The sequence below is a fragment of the Polypterus senegalus genome, chromosome 1 (assembly GCF_016835505.1).
Source record: "Polypterus senegalus isolate Bchr_013 chromosome 1, ASM1683550v1, whole genome shotgun sequence".
Lineage (NCBI taxonomy): Eukaryota > Metazoa > Chordata > Cladistia > Polypteriformes > Polypteridae > Polypterus > Polypterus senegalus.
In genome coordinates this window covers 76,789,798-76,810,587 of record NC_053154.1, presented here as the reverse complement: position 1 = coordinate 76,810,587, position 20,790 = coordinate 76,789,798, and the positions used below count along the sequence as shown (strand labels likewise).

Below are 20,790 nucleotides of genomic sequence, written 5' to 3'. Positions count from 1 at the left end.
AACTTTAACATAACTCTTTAATTAAGTAAGAAAATAGAAAAAGTTATATATACAGTGCATCCGGAAAGTACTCACAGTGCATCACTTTTTCCACATTTTGTTATGTTACAGCCTTATTCCAAAATGGATTAAGTTCATTTATTCTTCAGAATTCTACACACAACACCCCATAATGACAACATGAAAAAAGTTTACTTGAGGTTTTTGCAAATTTATTAAAAATAAAAAAAACTGAGAAATCACATGTACATAAGTATTCACAGCCTTTGCTCAATACTTCGTCGATGCACCTTTGGCAGCAATTACAGCCTCAGGTCTTTTTGAATATGATGCCACAAGCTTGGCACACCTATCCTTGGCCAGTTTCGCCCATTCCTCTTTGCAGCACCTCTCAAGCTCCATTAGGTTAGATGAGAAGCCTTGGTGCACAGCCATTTTAAGATCTCTCCAGAGATGTTTAATCAGATTCAAGTCTGGGCTCTGGCTGGGCCACTCAAGCACATTCACAGAGTTGTCCTGAAGCCACTCCTTTGATATCTTGGCTGTGTGCTTAGGGTCATTGTCCTGCTGAAAGATGAACCGTCGCCCCAGTCTGAGGTCAAGAGCGCTATGGAGCATGTTTTCATCCAGGATGTCTCTGTACATTGCTGCAGTCATCTTTCCTTTTATCCTGACTAGTCTCCCAGTTCCTGCCGCTGAAAAAAATCCCCACAGCATGATGCTGCCACCACCATGCTTCACTGTAGGGATGGTATTGGCTTGGTGATGAGCGGTGCCTGGTTTCCTCCAAACGTGACGCCTGGCATTCACACCAAAGAGTTCAATCTTTGTCTCATCAGACCAGAGAATTTTGTTTCTCATGGTCTGAGAGTCCTTCAGGTGCCTTCCAGGCGGGCTGCCATGTGCCTTTTACTAAGGAGTGGCTTCAGTCTGGCCTCTCTACCATACAGGCCTGATTGGTGGATTGCTGCAGAGATGGTTGTCCTTCTGGAAGGTTTTCCTTTCTCCACAGAGGACCTCTGGAGCTCTGACAGAGTGACCATCGGGTTCTTGGTCACCTAATTGACTAAGGCCCTTCTCCCGCGATCACTCAGTTTAGATGGCCGGCCAGCTCTTCGAAGAGTCCTGGTGGTTTCGAACTTCTTCCACTTACGAATGATGGAGACCACTGTGCTCAATGGGACCTTCAAAGCAGCAGAAATTTTTCTGTAACCTTCCCCAGATTTGTGCCTTGAGACAATCCTGTCTCGGAGGTCTACAGACAATTCCTTTGACTTCATGCTTGGTTTGTGCTCTGACATGAACTGTCAACTGTGGGACCTTATATAGACAGGTGTGTGCCTTTCCAAATCATGTCCAATCGACTGAATTTACCACAGGTGGACTCCAGTTAAACATCTCAAGGAAGATCAGGGGAAACAGGACACACCAGAGCTCAATTTTGAGCTTCATGGCAAAGGCTGTGAATACTTATGTACATTATGGGGTGTTGTGTGTAGAATTCTGAGGAAAAAAATTAATTTCATCCATTTTGGAATAAGGCTGTAACATAACAAAATGTGAAAAAAGTGATGCGCTGTGAATACTTTCTGGATGCACTGTATATACAGTATATGCAGTATATATATATACAGTATACTGTATATATATATATATAGTATATGTTTATCAAATTGATGAAATGATGACAAAGAAAGAAAATCTATTATTTAGAACCTTATTGCTGCCAACAAGCTGCATCTACATCAAGAAAATTAAGATGCACTATTCCTAGCAGTACTTTAAACTCCATTATGCCCGATTCCCAGATTGTTTAAGATGCACTTCTTTTCTTTTCTTTTTTGATTCTAGCAGATCATGCCAACTGCCATTGGTTCCAGGTCGCTCACGACCACAATGTCTTCAAACTGGTTCACCAAAATTTTTAAAACTACTGTGTGCTTCTTAAGTCCTTTGTCTGGGATCTTTTTTTTCCTTTCTTAATCACTTTTTATTATAAATCTTTTCATTCTTTTACATTCCCCCCAACTCAGAAAAAATCACTCACACACCCTCTCCCCATGCCGGCACGCCTCCTGCTCTTTTTTGATTTCAGCTTTCACGCCTTCATTTTCTGCCTTACCAACCAACCAATCCCAATCTGATACACATTTTACCCCCGTTTTAACAGTAAATCAATTTCCTTGTAGCTGATGCAGATATAAATTATTTGTAAAATAAATGACATTTGAACACTATTTATTTTTTCATAACAAAGATTCAAATCTGCTTGAGTGCTACATCTATATTTTTAAAGCATTAATAAATAGAGTGTTAGAAATTGATATATTTATCCATACAGTACATGTATTTCCAGTAGAATTAACTGATGAAGTATGATGATTTCTCAAATTTGTCTGTTTATAGCTTTCTCTTAATTTAAATTGATTCTGTAAGAATTATTACTAAAACTAGAAATATAACCAGATTTCCATTTAATTCTTTTTGGTTCATTTTGATACACTTTGTATATTATTTTGAACATTTTTATTAATGAAAATGTTTGGGGTTTTTCATGTTTAATTATTTAGTTAAGTATTTTTCTGACTCTGAAATATTTTGTGATTGTATTTTCATCTTTGTGGAATTTGTTTATTTTTTATATTTACTTTGTAAACTATATGTTTAACCTAAAAGGGGGGTGAACACTCAGGTCTGTAAAACCTTAGCTCAGTGCTGAGGCATTAGTTTTTCTGCTCTTCTTGTTACTATTATTGTTATATTTCAACCTGGATTCCCCACCTGGCTGGTGATTACATTCCTTTTTATGTCTTTACTGTTTATGTTTGATTAATTTGTTTGTATTAATATTGGCATTTATGTTAATTATTTGTATTTTCTGTTTTTTCCATGTGTCCATGCTTGTTCTTTAATAATTGAGAGAGAATAAAATGAACATAAAACATGTTAGACAAATAATAGCTGAACACAATAATACTATACTAAATGATGGAAAACATATGCTATGCTCAATCAAGGGTTCCTCCCATGGCTATATACTGTATATTGTTTTCTTTATTCAGTTGTTATTACTGTTCATCTGGAAATTGAAGATGCTGTCCCAGATAGAGTAGTGATGCTGGCCAAAGCAGAACTAGACAGCACCTATTAGTCTTAGGAAGCTACTTCAAGGTTGCAGCCAAAAGTGTACCTGGCTCTTGAAGATGTCTACTTCCCAAAGGGTCAAGGATGACCCAGAACTATTGGCTGGACAATTGGTCATAACCATGGAAGTAGTCAAGGGCTAACCTTTAAAAGAAGCCTCATTCTCTCAAGCAGCTGAGCTTGAGATTAGGAGTGAAATGAACGCTAGGGCTCAAATTGCAAGAATGTGGAAAAAGAGAAGAGAATCCTGCCAGTGTGAATCATTGGTTTGGGTGGAAAGGGAAGGAGAAAGGTAGGCCAGGGACAGAATATTGTGTTTTGTGGAGACAGGCTTTGAGGTGTTTATTATTTCATTTTTATGTAACCTATGCTTTATACCTTTCTGAAACCCTTTACTATCAATTTAAACCCTTGTAACTGGATTGAGTGGTGCCTATGGGCCATTTTAAGTTAGTTGAAACCATTCTCCACTGGTCACATCCTTCATATTAGGTTTATATTTTAGTATACACATACCCATAAATTACCAACTAATAGATTTAGAATTCAGGAGAAAATAGTGTAAGCTTGTCTGTTAAATTTGTATTAACTATAACACTAATTAAAAAATAGATCACAGAAATGTAATATGAATTATCACAAAGATATTCATACATATTAATAACAATAGGTTAAAGTGATAATTAAATAGTTTCCATTTAAAAATTAAGTATGTAAAAATGATTTAATCTAGCATTACTTAAATTGACCAGGTGATTCACAAATGAATCTTCAGATATATTTATGTTTTTTATTGAAAGTAATAAAAGGTATATTTAACTTTAATCCTTCACAATGAATAATAAATAAAATACAACCAGCCCCGGGGTTAGCTGTGGTGAATGACCCTTGTCATTTTTCATTAAATGGTTTTGACCAACAGCGTTGGTTAAGACAGTGACCTACTCCAGACACAGATGAGGTGTCAGTCCATTTCAGGGCAAACATACTCAACACCAGAACACTTTAAACTCACCAAATTAAACTAACAAGCAAATATAAGGAGATGACAGGACCACCCAGGAAAGAACAAGGCACAATGAGAATGTGTACATTCCACCAAGACAGTGAAAGGTCCAGGATTTAATAGCCACGCTTCCATTGCACATGACTAAAATGATTGAAGTGCTTATGTAGGTATTACATTTTTAAAACATTAGGAGATAACAAAATACATCTGCTGGCTGGGGAGCAATAACATCTGAACAAATGATATTCTAAGCCACTGATTCCTTGCTTTTCTTTGACTTAAAAAATAAAGTGGTAAAGTATATACATTTAAAGAAAGTTTACTAACTACCTTTGCGAATGTTGAGAATGAGATTGCCCTCTACGTGGGTGCAGCCTTTTAACTCCTGTGCTGCTTGACTGGTGTCAATGGTCAGGGTGCCAATTTTACACTCTTTGGGGCACAAGCCCTCACATTCATGGCAGAAGAGGCTGAAAGACATAGAATGCAAACAAATTATTATTAAACTACTGTTAGCCTTAAAATAAAGAAAAGAAAATTAATTCATGTAATTCTGTTGAGTTAAATGGAAAAACAAGGAGAAGAATTCAGAAATGCATATCTCAGTAAAAAGAAAAATCTTTACTCCAATGTGACAACAACACTGTCGGAATACTGTTTGAATCACTTACTAGTTTACCCACTTTATGCAACTCTCCATGTGTCACATGCTGTCTTATCCTTTAATACAAGACATCAATACAAGACATTTACATTAAATAATAAATTAAACTTAATGAAGATTGCTTGGTCATGGTTTTGCAGTTATTTTATATGAGTGGAACTAGGAAGATGTGTTATTTTAGCAATCTCCTTGCACAAGAACTACAATTGCTCACCATTTTATGTAATGAGTTCACGAGACAGCTGCTTTCCAGTTGTATACTAGAATATCTGTTCAGTTTTTCAGAACCCTTCATCTACAGTACCAGCTGCAAATTTAAGTACAAATTAATGTTAATCTCTTACCTGCTTTCATTCCGAGTAAATCCCGCAGGGCACTCTGACATGCACTCTCCATTGTGGATAACAAACTTCGATGCCTTGTGTGGATCCTCAGATACTTTGCGTAGACTGGCACAATAATCTGCAGTCACACAGCGCCACGTTGCATAACCATATGTGCGGGCTGGACAGGAAGGAAGGCAGCGTCCATTGTATAGGAAATTGCGGCAGGCTACACAGGCTCGGTTGTCATTAGGAAGGGAACATCCACCAATGCATTCCCGGTGACAGCATTCTCCATTTGCTGTGCATCCTTGACCCCCACAGGAACAAACTGAAACACAAAGCAGAAACACAAGAGCCAATCCAGTTTACTCGAGTCTTTTTAGTATTCTGAAGTGAAAATGATAATTTAGCTTCATACACTTTATTTCCTTTCTTGAATTTCTTTAATTCTAAGCACACAAGTAATAGATTTTTCATAGTAGTATGTAAAAATAACAAACAAGTAAGCAAGTTTTACTAAATTTGAAAATGTTCTACCATTTAAATGATTTCTGTACCTCTTTGTGTTGTTGATTTATTTGTGATGATCATTCTTTTGTTAAAAATTAAGAATTTATTGTAGCAAAAATAACAACATGTTTATGTGTCTTGACACAACAAAGTGGCAGCTGCTCTAAACGTGTGCAATAACATAAATGTTAAAAGTAAATAAATTTACTTTTAAAAATGGTGTTCTGTTGAGAAAAACCTAAATTCACAAAAAATACTGTATATTACACTATCATTAAAACCAGACCCTGGTTCAAAACGTAAATTGATCCAAGTATAAATATTACATCCAAACCCACATTTTCTGCATCCAGAGACAATAAAACAATTGTTTAACATTTGACAATAGATGTCAGCATTTAATGAATCCAGTCTTATCTTGTAATGGTAATACTGGTAGCAGTTTTTAATTTCTAAACCTTTGCTAATACTCTGACACTGCTACTAAGTAATGACTTTGGTCAATGAAACACATATTTTAGATTGGACTTCTTTGGCAAGACAGTAAATGATAAGCCAGTCTAAAGCATTGGAAATAATATTGTATTCTTTGGCTTTGTCAAATAAAGGTAGCATTATGAAGGCTAAATAAACAAACAGCCTTTTAAAAATTCTGCTCCACAGCCATCTTGATCCATGGTCACGAACTGCATTGAGCCCCCTTTACTTTGTAAGCAATGGTGGCAGTTCCTATTTATTGAGAAGAGTGTGCTTGTGTGTTTTGACACAGAGCCATTTCAGTTCACAGATTTACACTGTGGTTACAGCCTGTGGCCACCCTCGAACCTGTAATGTCTGGATTACAACAGCTCTCAGAAGGAGCCTCCTTCATCTTTCTAAGTGAAAGAAAAACCTCTATATCTCTTTGTGCAGGGGCAGGTAGTAAGCAATGCAAAATGGAGGACTTTCTGATGACATCAGCTGATCTCTCTCCTTCTTTCTATCTCTCTATATCATTCTCTCTCTCTTTCTCATCCCCTACCATATGCACAATACCTCCAGTTTCACACTCCACCCCCACCACAGTGCCAAGTGTTTTGTAGTGAACTTACACACATCACGAGCCATCTGAGTTTTCAGATTATCACGGTTATAACAGCCTGTGGCCAGCCACAAACCAGCAATGGCTGGATCACAACTCTCAAAAGAGCACATTCTTCCCAATCTGAGCTAAAGGAGCTTCTTCGGGCTTGTGCTGAGCTAAGCAGATAATGTTTCTGAAAACTGTGAGCAGAGCACCTACTGACGATGTCTGCTGAGCACTCTCTTTCTCTAACTGAACCACCACCTTACTGCACAACACCTCTACCTCCACACTGTACTTGATTGCATTCTCCTGTATCTTGCTATAGTTTAAAAGAGTTTCTAAATTTCAGTAAAACTCCACATGCTAAGCCCCACCCATGATTGTGATAATTTGCTGACCGCATTATTAAAATTACTATATGATCATCGAATGGGATGTTTACAACGTTTCTCTGCCCCTATGTAAAACATAAGCAATATATTCTTTCCTTATCTCCAAAATTTGTAGTATATGTTTTTCCACCTTGTAACTGACAAACTAGATTTATAAAATCAGTAGATGAGAAATATTTAGTTTATATATTACATATTATATCTTATACAAAAATACATAAATTAGTTTGGGTAGGTCTCTCTGCCCAGATGGTATTTACAGTTGTTACGTCAACATAGTGTTTGATGTCACATATTCATTATCACATTCATTTCCTCAGTTGCATTGCAAAGTAGGCACCTTTGTTATTTAAAAAAAACAAAAGAGGTAAAATGCATAAACAGCTCAAAGTACAAAGTAACAGATCAAAAAACTCATTTGCAAAGACCTGAACTCCTGCCTGTACAGTTTGGCGGTTCACTTACATGGCACAGTACCACCAAAATGACTCTCCATTCTAACCCTCTTGTGGTGCAGATGTTTGAGAAATAGAATGTGGGACTAAATCAGTGTGACTTTTTTATTTTTTTTTTATCTGAATCATTGTATTTGTGTGGTTATGAGAACAAAACTAAAAGGCTGCTCCTGATGCTTTATTTGTATTTGCTGTATTTGTTTTATTTAATCCACAATCTGGAAGTCACTGATCCTGAAGAGCATCAGCCTGATTCTAAACACCAGCATACCCTTTACACAAGACCCACAAGTCCACTCCTCATTTGTTTTGTGAATGAATGGAAGTAAGCTGAACCTGCAATAGTCAATGCTAAAAGTATGTTGCAAACATCCCACCCAACTTTTAATCTTCAGCAATAAACATGGGTCTTTAATCCCATTTTAAACAGTTCAATTGAAGATGACTCCTTAATGTAATGAAGTATAGAGTTCCACAGATGAGGTGCAGCAGCTGCAAAAGCTCTGTCCCCCTTAGTTTTACACTTAGTACAGGGGACCACAAGAGACAACTGACCGATAGATCTAAACTGTCTGGATGGTTGGTGTAAAACACACAGTTCAGATAAACAGGCAGAAGCAGACCCGTGTAATGATTTAAAAACTAGCAAAAAAAATTTTAATTCAGTTCTGAAACTAAGAGGCAGAAAGTGTAAAGAAGCTAATATTGGAGAAACAAAATCAAACTTTTTTGCCTCAACCAAAAAACGGGCAGCAGCATTCTGAACCAACTGCAACCTGTGTATCAGGGATTTGCTGAACTTAGAATACAATGAGTTACAGTAATCAAGCAAGATAAAAAACGATAAAAGAGAAGGTAAAAGCATGAGTAGCTTTCGCAAGATCCCTAGGAGATAAAAAGGTGTGACCTTAGCTAAAAGTCGAAGCTGGAAAAAACAACTCTTCACTACTTAGTTAATCTGTTTCCCAAAAGAGAGGTTACAGTCAAAAATGACACCAAGATTACAAACTTGAGGTTTGCAAAAGTCACTGAAAGAACCGAGAAGTTTGAAACCAGTCTGAGCTTTTGCAGGGGGACCAGCTATCAGCACTTCCATTTTATTTTGATTGAGATCAAGAAAATTGTCAGCCATCAGGGATCTTAGTTCAAAAAGACAATTGTGTAGCTGATTAATTGCAGAGTCACAAACAGTAATATAAGCCTGTGTATCTTCAGCATAACAGTGAAAAGAAATATTAAATCTCCTGAAAATAGCTCCTATAGGATGAAGATAAATAGAAAATAAAATAGGACCCGTAATGAATCCCTAACTAACTCCACATTTAACAGGAAGAGTAGATGAGAAACAGGAATTGAAAGACACTTTAAAGTATCTACCAGTAAGATATAACCTGAACCAGTTAAGAGCCCCACCAGATGTTCAAGCCGTAACAGCAATAGCTCAATAGGAGTGTCCTCTTCAACCCATCAAGCGCTGGCTTCACACTCCTCTCTCTGGGGATCATTCTTGAGCACCTGCTTATAGCAGCGTTCATGCTGGGAATTATCCAGTAACTTCTTTCCCCAACTCTGTAGATTAACTTATCAGCTTCACTTTAGGTTTCAATTTTTTCTCACTTCTTTCAAGCTTCCAGCTTCCCTGAGCAAAAATTACATTTATTTACCTAAAACTTAGTTACAGTATGTTTTTATTAGTTTCTAGGTTTGCATCTTGAAACTTGATTGTTCTTAGTAATTGGAATTTTAAATGAGAATTATTTAAATCTCATCTGCCACTGCTGTTGCTTCCTCTCCTACTGTATTTCAGTCATATAAAGCAATTGATAAAATCACTTAGTTACTGCCATCTAATTTATTCTGTCTTTAAATTTTACTCCATGCAGATAAAAATTAGTCAATGCCCTTCTAAAGTAAAACAAAAATACGGTACAATCTTTTAGTAGCAACCAAAGTTCAAATTTAAGGAGCAAATATGAGTTAAAAGAAAAACTTAGAAACAAGACTTGAATATACTCATATACAGTAAATAAAGTAAAGCATCACTATGCTATATTCGTTACAAAATGTTTAGTAGTTAAATAAGGACATTCCAAAAGGCACAAAAAGCAAATCTGGAAATGAACTAGAGGTGCCATAATGAGCTTGCTGCTTTTGAATCATTTGCATTTTCTCTTTGAATTGAGTTCCCATTTACATTTACTTGTTTGGCTGACGTCTTTGTTACAATACTTACGAAACAATTGGTTACATTTATTTTGATTTTCCAATTGGAGCACAGGCATGCCTCATGACTTGCTCATGGTCACATGGTGTCAGTAGCGGGATTTGAAGTCCAAAGCCTTAACCACTAACCATCATTACTGACAGGTGATTTGAGGCCTAGTGTTAAATATTATGGTTTTGGTTTGCCTAGGGCTCGCTGACAACTAGATATTACAGGATTTCAATATGGAAGATATCATGACATTAACAGACATTTGCACATTGTCACATTATGCGCATGCACATCTGATGGATCAACCTCCAAGTTCTTCCCAGGTATTTAATACCACCCTTAATACCACTCTTTTTCTTTCTCCACAGTGCCAAGAAACTGCCTAGTGAGAGCAACTGACTCCGCCCCATCCGGTCCCTGGGCTATTGAAAGGTGACCACCTGGAAGGAGGAGTCACTTCTTCACAAGTCGACCAGAAAGAAGGAGCTCCACAAATTCCTTAAAACTGACCAGAGAGCCTGATTAATGGCAGCCACTTACTTTTCATGGTGACTATTTTTGTTTCCCTTTTATTCCGTCATGCATTTGTTTTGTGTTGAACTTTAACTAAATGGGGACAGCCAGGTTGGCATCCTAAAAATTGTTTTTTTGCAAGTCTGGTATTCCTTCGGCCAACCATAACATGTATTGTTCATAATTTGTCTTACCTAAAAAATTGTTAAAAAAATGTAATAATGGCAGTTTATTTCCTCAAAGTATATTGCGATATAGGGTTATTGTTGCTCCGATTTGTTTTTTTATGATCAGTGGTCAATAAAAATATTTTTATGTAAGTGATCTGGTGTTTCCTTAGCTTGTTATTATTCCTAGTGCTTGCTATAACACTTTGCAAAGCATTACCTTTAAGCTTCTTACAGAACTTAATTGATTTCTTTTGTATACATATAGATTTTTTTCGATATACAGTATTATATGTGGTAGATGAATTCCGCTTTTCACTTAAATGATTGCTTTTGAGTATATATTATTTTGAGGCATGCCCTGCATAGGATGGAATGGCTCCTACTCCATTTTCCACAATATTGTCAATAAACAGTCTGATCTCATAGAGTACTCTACTTAAAGAACAAACTTGGTATTTTCTAGAACAAAAGGCTACTCTGCTTTAAGTATTCTTTGAAATATGATGTCATTTCAGTTAAAAATGAAATAACAATCCCCTTGGGAGGAACAATGAGGCCCTGACAATTTCATTATTAGCGGTTGTAGCTAGAAACTTCAAAGAGTTGACATCTGTGCTGGAGAACATTGCAAGGAAGTTATATTTGCATGCATTTGTTGATTAATGCAAAATACGTTCTGAACCAAATGAAATGAATCAGTATTTTTGTTTTATGGATGTCAGTTAAACATGTGATGTTAAAAAACAAATAAGACAGAGGAAAAAGAAAATCAGCAGCAAGGTGAATATATGGAGCCTTGACTACATTTTAAAAGGGCAAGAAGAGCATGAAGTGATAAATAACATGAAATAAGATTATATATATAAAACCAAGAAAATCCAATAATTACATTTAAAGTTATGGTAGCAAATTCAGAACATTTCATTGAAAATATTTAGAAATATAGGGTGGCATAGTGATTTGAACTGGTGCCTCATAATGCTAGAAGGCTGGGTTTGGAATTTTGTCCCAGTCTGTGCCTGCATGGAGTTTGCATGTTCTCCCCTTATACGCATGGGTTGTTTTTTGTTGGGTCTTTCATTTCCATTTCACTTAGTAAAAACACATTTTTCTGGTGTGACAGGCCCATGCCCGGCCGGGACGCCCCTTCAACATTTGGTCCAGGGGAATTGCCATGGGATACACACTACTTCCCCCAGAACGCTTGGTGGCAGCCCCCTGGGTTGCATCAGGGCCACAGGCATGGGACTTCGGAGCTCAGCCTTGTTGGACCCCGTGGCTACCACCAGGGGGAGCTGCATGTCTTAACGAGCCCGTGTGGGCTGGCCTCTATAAGGTGCCAGCAGCCACCACTCTGGGAGCCAGAGTCAGGAGGAGGAGGGCAGCGCTTGCTGGGAGGAGTGATGGTGAAGACCACTGTGCTTTTTGGGTGCTTTTGTGCTTATGGGACTGTGCTGTGCCCACAGGCAAAGACAATAAATTTGTGTTATTTTTACCCGTGCCTCCCTGTCTCTTTGTGCCAGGTTGGTCGCCTATATAGTGCCTTTCACACTGACTACTTAGTTACTTCTAACTTTCGCAATGTGTGTGTACAAGTGAATTTACCCTTTCTAGAGCAGGCTTCGGCTTTCTGCTTAATGCTGCTCCAGTCCTTAAAAACATTTATTGAAATGCTATTTGTGGAATTGGTGAATTCACTTTTTAATTTATAATTAAGTAGCCATTACTGCCCGCGTAGTGGTAAAACAGGACAGTGAGGAGGACCCTGCCCGGCTCCCCACTCCTGACGTCATGCTTCCCCCTCCCCTTGGCCTTCACCCTTTGTCTTGGATTTGCGCAAATATATCACTCCTGCAAACAAACTGTGATTCTTAGCATGATGACAGAAGTCGCAAAATCAACCGTAATGTTCAAGCAAATTCTAGAAAAAAAAACAATCTAAATCCATGAAGTAGTTCTCCCGTTCGCTAGCTAAGCAGAGGTAAGGTACACCTCGAGGCTGGAGTGTGGTTTATGAACAGCACACTGCATAGGTATGAGATGGATTCTGTTTTTTTTTTCTGTTGGAGGTATATAATCAATAAAATGTCTACCAATAAAACTCTCTGGATTGATCCACAATGTGCTGGGTTAACTGCGTCTGTTTAGCGGTAGTGTGAACAGTGGATGTGCCGCAGTGATTTGTTTTACAAGCTGGCATGTAAAGTCTGCATGAGATGCAGTTTTACCAGCTTCTTGTTTGTATGAAATGAATGCATTCCAAATGCATTGTTCCATCAGATGACAAAATATCTTACAGAAATAGAAATTCAATTCTTGATCTGTATGATCTTCACCGCCCATTGTGCTATTGTAGTCGACCACAGCAAAAGGCTTCGTAACCTGCTCATTGCCTTTTGCCTGTAGATGTATTATGTATAATGCTACGAAGACAAACATCTTTCTTGTGCTTCCATTTCAGAGTGCTTCCTTTTCACTTTAACCTTCTGCCAAGCTATTAGCGCACCTCGCTGTAATTTAGCTCTGCCAAAGTCTTCAGGCATGCCACAATGGTTGGGACACACTGTTCCATATGCATTGGTCTTTCTTTGCAGCAAGATGTCAAATACTGTAGCTCTGGTGAAGTATAAAAATTGTCCATGGTTACACAATAACCTTGATCCAGCAGAGCATCTATCAAAGTCAGCAACGATGACATAGCAACGCCGTACTGATTGTATTTAGGATCAAACATTGTTCCTTTACCTGTGTACAGAACTAAATTCCAAATGTATCCCATTTTAGATTCACAAAGCTTGTAAAACTTTGCTCTTTTTGACATGATGTACTGTGTCCATGACAGTCTGCCCTTATAAGCCATGAGACTTTCATCGATGCTGACATCACAATTAGGAATGTAAATACTCCGAAATTTTGTTGAAATAGCCTGGTACACACAAATTTTCTTATGTTTGGTTGCTGGATTGGTATTCTCATTAATGTCTTCATTGTTGGTGAAGTGTAGATATTTAATAATTAGTGAAAACCTACACTCGGACATAATTTCTCCTTAGAACAGTGTTGCCAAAATTTTGTTCTTGGACCAGTAGCATCACTGCTCAGGTTTCACTACAAGTTCTTGCGATATCAATAAGCCTAAAAAGACCCAGATAACAGCAGCAGTTACTGGGTTGCACCTTTTTGAATTGGAAAACTTCTTAGGTGTATGGGTATTTGCCCAACACTTTTCAGCAGAACGATTCGTCTCAACAACAATTCTGTCGATCAAGTTATCATTCAGGAATAAATGCACGTAAGTGAGTGATTCTTGGCTGACAGCATCCACTTTTATTCCTGGGTGCCCCATAAAATAAAAACAAGGTGGTGCTGGTTTATTCAAAGCTAGGTCAACAGACAGCCAGACGCAAGGGTCACTGTTTGATTCATCAGAATCACTTTTGGGCTCACTGTCTGTTTCAGTTTCACCACCTGAGGGCAGATTCACTGCTGATGATAAGCTCCTCAACATCCTCATCATCACAGCTCGTATCACTAGCAAGAGTGTGCAGCATCCTGGCTGCTGAAAAACGTTTCTTACGAGACAGCATTATTACCGAGGGGGTTACTGACACTTACAGGTGAGAGGAGAAGATGCACTGACTTCTTTGCCCATGTGATGCTCGGACGTAACGCTTATGCAAGACGTGTCTATAATTTTGCCCAAGTAATGCTCGGGACATATGCTGATAGTACTTTTACAGCATGAGTGATTCTCAGTTCTAACACTTATGCAAGATGCATCTGTACAGTTGCCCGAGTGACACTCAGGACTAACACTTTTAGCACAGTTTTCACAGACTGAGTAACACTCAGGTCTAATGCTAAGGAAGCTATGTTATTAACACTAGAATCCCTGAAGCATATGAAAAAACTCATAATCCCGGCCCACCTTACATGTACTTGTACAACATTTCCCGTATCAATCAAACACAGGAAGCTCTGCAGTCTACTTGAGACTTTACTCTATAGGAAGATAAGTAAATAAATAACATTCAATTTGGCTTTTATATAAGTAAAATATAAATGATTTTCATATAAAAGACCAACACAAAACATAATCACAAACAGAAGTTTGCATGATACGTTGGCAAGCTCTGTAAGCCCTGCTTTTTCTTTGAAGGACACATGTGGGGCAGACGATTGGCATGACAACGTTTGACCAGTGGCTGCTTCCAAATGGTGCCATCTTTCGCCTTCACTCCTGGTGCAGCTGCGTTGTTCTTATGTGTGAGTGGACGTTTCTTGCGGGGAGGGCTTCTGTTCTCTTTCTCCGATGTAGAACCCTCATCCTCACCTCTTTATAGCACATCTTTATTTGAAAACTAGCAGTTTCAGATTGGGGGCTCGTAAATGTGACTGAGAAAATAAAAGTGAATAAAAAAAAAAGATGCTAACTTTTATAAGTACCATAAATTTACACCGCTTGTTAAAAACTCAAATCAAATGTATGTTTTTACTCTATAATAATAACAATAAGAGCAGCTCACTACTCAAAATGGACAAGCTCAGAATCGAGCCAGGAACCTCTTGATTATGAGACAGCATTTCTTACTGCTGCGCCACCCAAGCAGTTGTATCAGCATTGGACCCTAACTCAATTTCTTTTTCTACGGTTATATTCTTGAATAAAAGCACACTTATTTTTTTATATTTGCCCTTTTTATGATAGTGTTTGTTTGATATTTGGACTTCAGAAGAGGAAGATGAAGAAGAACTCGCAAATAACGAAGCAATCATTACCTATTCAGATGACGAGTAGATGGTAAGTACTGTACTTTATTGTATCTTATCCAGTCTCATGTAGTAATGTATACGTATATGCGTGAGTTTGGAGTTTATTGCATTTCCTTATGTTCTGCAGGGGACTTGTCGGGCTGATGAGCACTTTCGTGCGAAATTCGGACTGGTGCAGGCCAGTGCTGGTGGCATCATTGGCAAGAAAGTTGACGTCTACCGTACCTGTTTTTCATGCTTACGGTAGTACCGTACTGTATACTGCTTTAATAAGACCGTACTGCTGTACTGATAATTTCATTAAATCCTGAAATGTTCATCCGGTGTTGTTGCCTACATTTTGTGACCATAAATACGGTACCATACCATATTTTACTGCCAAATTAATCCCGTTTATCCATCACCATTCTGTCTGCGAGGCAAATAATAGCCGGTCTCCAACAACCGCCGGTCTCTTTTAAACGCCGGGCCGTCCGAATAATTTTTTGAATAAATGCCGGGGCTACTATTGGAAGATATACGGTATATTACATACCCTCTACAGTTTCAGGCACCTCACACCCAGATGAACAAGACTTTAGCTCTTACAATCTTCTCTGCGACTTGAGATGTATTGGTAGGGGGAGGGTGGGGTGGTTTGTGAGTGGTGGGGTTGCAGGCTGCTTGTGCTGATCGACACATTTTCAAAACAAAAGACGCTGATGAAGAGGTGCGAAGGGATTTAAACTGGGCCTGTATTACAAGTTTTTTCATAGGCTTCAGGGATTCTAAAGGTTTGGTGTCTTCACTTCTTGAAGAACATGTCTGGCTGCTTGTTATAAGAATGAGATTGTTCTTGTGTTTACCTAACAGTGAAATCGAGGCTGAGCTTCTTTCATAATCAGGCAGTTTATTGCTGTTTTGCTGCTAACAGGTGAATCTTTCCAATTGTGAATATATACAGTCACCTTTCCCAATCATTCACAAATGTCAGTGTTAAGGTTTGCACCAGAGAGGTTTGTAAATGTAAATAAATTAAGCAATGACAAGTGAGAGATACTATATGAATCACATCATCTCTGCTCAAAACTGATTATGTGCTGTTAAGGCATCTGACATCAGAGGGATATCTTGAAAAGCCATTGACAAGACCGGTAACTATCATCACCCATGCTGTCTTTGCAAAGTGCCAAGGTATGCTACACAGCCACAGTAAAGTGCCTCTAGAGCAATCGGACATTTGTGGGATTCGGTAGGCAGCATGGTATGTTTAAACACATGCATTACGTTCTCTCCCATCGGACAGCCACTAATGGAACTACAGCATTACACACAAAGAGACTGAAAGAGTCTCACTTTTATATAAGTGATGGAGATGGTGAAGTCTCTGCAGGCTGTCGTGTGCTGTACCAGATCCAAGTCCATACCGGACATATCAGAAACGAACAGAAATACTATTTGAACAATTATTAAACAACTGTTTGCTGTCAAATTTTTCTAAATATGAGACAGTTGTTTTTTTAGTACTGGACTGCTGCTCTTTGTTCTTACACCAGTAATGATACACATAACAGAACCAAAAGTCTGGCCATTCAAGGGATGCTTAGCAAAAATGGTGTGTTACCATACAATACAATACAATACAATTTATTTTTGTATAGCCCAAAATCGTACAAGGAGTGCCGCAATGGGCTTTAACAGACCCTGCCTCTTGACAGCCCCTCAGCCTTGACTCTCTAAGAAGACAAGAAAAAACTCTCAAAAAACCCTTGTAGGGAAAAAATGGAAGAAACCTCGGGAAAGGCAGTTCAAAGAGAGACCCCTTTCCAGGTAAATTGGGCGTGCAGTGGGTGTCAAAAAGAACGGGGTCAATACAATAAAATACAATGCACCATAGCAGCTACTTTGAGTCCATCTATTAGTCAGTTACTAGTAAGTAACAAACCCCTAACAAGGGATGCTGTAGCAGTAGGTGAAAATGCAATAGGTAGCACTGACAGTAGGTCACAATGACAATCCGTTTAAGCACATATTCTAAAGTGTTACCACAATTTTCTATTCATTCATTGTGATACACATTTATTACAATTAAGAGTTGTGGACATCTGAAGCCTATTGTAGAAACAATGGGGGTGTAGCAGGAACCAGTGCTGGGATTGCTGGGAGCATTTATTTGCACAGGGCTACATTAGAGTGACCAGTAAACCTAACATGTAATTGTCATAACTATAAGTTTACCATTTATTTCTCTGCACTGCACAGAAACCTTGAATTCCATATAAAGTACAGTATACATTTTAGATCTGTTTTTGGTATTTACTTAAACAAATGTGGAACAGCAAATGTGGTACAGATTAGATCGAAATGTTTTGTTACTCTGTACTGGTAATTTCACTGTATGTTGATGAGTAGGAGTATATCTATAGTAGGTATATATCTATAATAGGCTTTTTTTATTTATTTATTTATTTTTTTTTCATAGATCCAAATGACACCGATCAGTATGTTTTCACTTATTATTTTACTACTATCAGAATACACCATAAAAAGGTGCTTTACAGGGCTAATAAGATTATAATACACTGTCACATTGAACAAATTGAAAAGCAAAATATGTACATATAAAAAAATACACTGTAGGTACCATCAATGTATTACTGGTAAAAACCAGGAGGAAAATTAAAAATGTGACTCCAGATAAAATATATGGATGGATAGATAGCAGAAGTATACTATTATAACAGGCACACATAATGTCTAGAACAGCTTTTATAGAAATTTGTCATTTAGAATGAAACTCTTCACTAAGTTCAAAAGTTCTCAAAACAATTTTGTGTTTCATTGCTTGAGCAGTAATCTGTCAATATTTTGATGTTAGCTGCCAAGGTAGAAGCTTGTTAGTTGAGTGTTCTGGTAGAACTCAGTGACATGCAGCCTTTATTTACAGTAAACACACACAATGATACACTGGGAGGGGTGTGATTTGGCAGTTGTACTCAGCCAAGGATGGCAGATAACCCTAAGGGGATCTGCGTCTTTGTTTCTTAGGTTATTGGTAAGCTTCCTTCAGTATCGCATAACTGCCACTTTTTAGACAGAACTCTTTGTACAAGGCATATGTTTCTTTTGTTAATATTTTTTTTTTTGAAAATGTAATGAATATGATGCATGGTTAGATTGCTATTATGTGTTTTTTGGAAGAACTACTTTAACACTGGCACAGGTGGACTAAACAATCAAATGTATTTTGCTATTATATATATATACTGTACATGTACAGCTATTATATATATATATAGTAAAGTATAGCCCGGCCACAGACAGACACAACACCAATATCTTAAACACACAGGTTTTATTCACACACTTCAGCCGTGGGGCATGCCTTCCCTTTGTCCCACAGGCCCAACACAGTGCCCAAAAAGCACTTAACAGAACTCTGCACCTCTCCTTGTACCACCACTCCTCCCAGGCAAACTCATCCTCTTCCTCCCGATTCTGGCTCCCTTTTAAAGAGAGGCAGGCCCTTTTTATATCAATCCCAGAAGTGCTCCAGGTGTTGGAATAGCTGGTGCTGATTGCACCTCCGGGCAGGGCTGTAGAGGTGTCCAAGTTGGCTCCAGGAACCCTGCAGCCTCTCCTGGTGGCCACCCCAGATCCCCACACGGTTGGGGAGAACTCCAACTCCCATGAAACCCTCTGGGAAGCTGAGGCACTATCATGAACCAGGGAGGCTGCCACCAAGTGTCCCGGGGAGGTACTGAGGAGCCCCTGACTGCTCCCCCGGAACATAAGTAAAAGTGGCATCCCGGCTGGGCATGGGATCTGGCCGCCCACCACAATATATATATATACTGTATATATAAATCCTCCTCCCATTACTTAACATAAAGACATGTCTTATCATAAATTGGAAAAAAAAAATTTCTCTTAGTGAAGAGTTGATTATTTTCCAGGTCTGGAACTAGTTTATTGTTATTCTAAAATAAGCAAAACAGGGTCTTTGATAAACGTTTTCTTCTGCCACATATATATCTGAGAATCCATTTTAGATTGTGGTCTCATGTCATATAGGTCTCTAAAATACTACTGTATTTTTTTTAACTGTGTTGTGCTCACATGTTTCCATCCATCCTTCCATTATCCAACCCGCTATATCCTAACACAGGGTCACAGGGGTCTGCTGGAGCCAATCCCAGCCTACACAGGGCGCAAGGCAAGAACAAACCCCAGGCAGGGCACCAGCCCACCTCAGGGTACACACACATCCACCCACAATTTAGGACCACCAATGTACCTAACCTGCATGTCTTTGGACTGTGGGAGGAAACCGGAGCACCCGGAGTAAACCCATGCAGACACGGGGAGAACATGCAAGCTCCACTCAGGGAGGACCCGGAAAGCGAACCCGGGTCTCCTAACTGCAAGGCAGCAGCGCTACCACTGCACCACTGTGCTGCACGCTTAAATGTTTTTGTTTCATTTTCTTAGATAATAATAAAAAAAAGGAGAAGACTTCATAAAGTGTCAGAGAGACAGTTAAAATCTTCACAGACAGATGTAGAATACTCTTATACACCAGACTAGTTTGTCATGTGCTATAAGGTAGTAGAAAGAAATCCTCCAGAAAGTGAAAGGCTGTTGGTGACTGTGTGGCCAATACATTTTATCAAAGTTGGCCTAAGGTAGAAAACAGCGCTCATTTGAGATTACTGGATTAGAGCAGGGAAATTAGAAACTTCCATGAAGTCCTGGCCCTTAAACGTCCAGTGAGGAATGAGGTATTTAATGGTCTCAGAAACCACCAGAGGACAGTGTTATAGCACCAAAAAAATAAACTCCAGAAATAAACCAGACCTACCTAATAAGTAAACTTAAGGTGGGCTTTGAAGGATCTGTATCTATACCTGTATATAAAGCTTCATATCACTGATTGATTTACTTACTGATTGACTATAAATTATTGACTTTTTACAGCTAGCCTAAGGAAAAACATTTTTAACTACTGCATCGATCTTATAGCCCTGAGGTTGAGAAAGATTCCACCTTACTGAAAAGTTAATTTAATTGTAAAAAAATGGAGAAAATCATGATGATGTTTTACATTTAACAGCTGAAAAGGCCTATCTTAGCATGCTCTTCTGAAGTTGCTGAACAGTGCAGATGGTCAGTGGTTTCAGCCCTGCCTGTATTGCTTTTTTACTTTCTTCATTGTTCTCTTACACATTCCTTTCCAGCCTCTGGGGGTCTTTACTGTCCATTTCTGTCAGGCAATTCAACGATTCCTCCCAATGTTAAATTAATTTTGAAATATCTGCACAATATACATTAATTTATATTCATTTGTTTATTTATCGACTGATTGATCAATTGATTGGCTGTATTATTTGTCATCTGAATCTGTATCCATCTGTATCCTTGTTTTTTTATGTTTCTGCTGCTGTATGCATCTGAATTTCCCCATGAGATTAATAAAGTTTATCTAATATAATCTAAAATAATCTAATCTAATTTATTTAGCTGACATTTTAAAATTACTCCTCTAGTTCATAAGCATTTCAGTAGTATTCTTTA

General features: G+C 38.3%; 1 protein-coding gene across 2 annotated transcripts in view; it reads right to left on the bottom strand.

Moving 5' to 3' along the window:
- Positions 1-20,790, bottom strand: part of LOC120527576 (insulin receptor-related protein-like) — a 113,253-nt gene that overhangs the window by 68,703 nt on the left and 23,760 nt on the right. Inside the window, exons 3-4 of one of the 2 annotated variants that reach the window (XM_039751148.1) lie at positions 5,162-5,471; positions 4,481-4,623 (exon numbers count right to left, since the gene is read on the bottom strand). In XM_039751148.1, coding sequence (XP_039607082.1) covers positions 4,481-4,623; positions 5,162-5,471 — 453 coding nt within the window. The remainder of the gene's footprint in view (positions 1-4,480; positions 4,624-5,161; positions 5,472-20,790) is intronic. The other variant, XM_039751158.1, reaches the window with a different exon arrangement.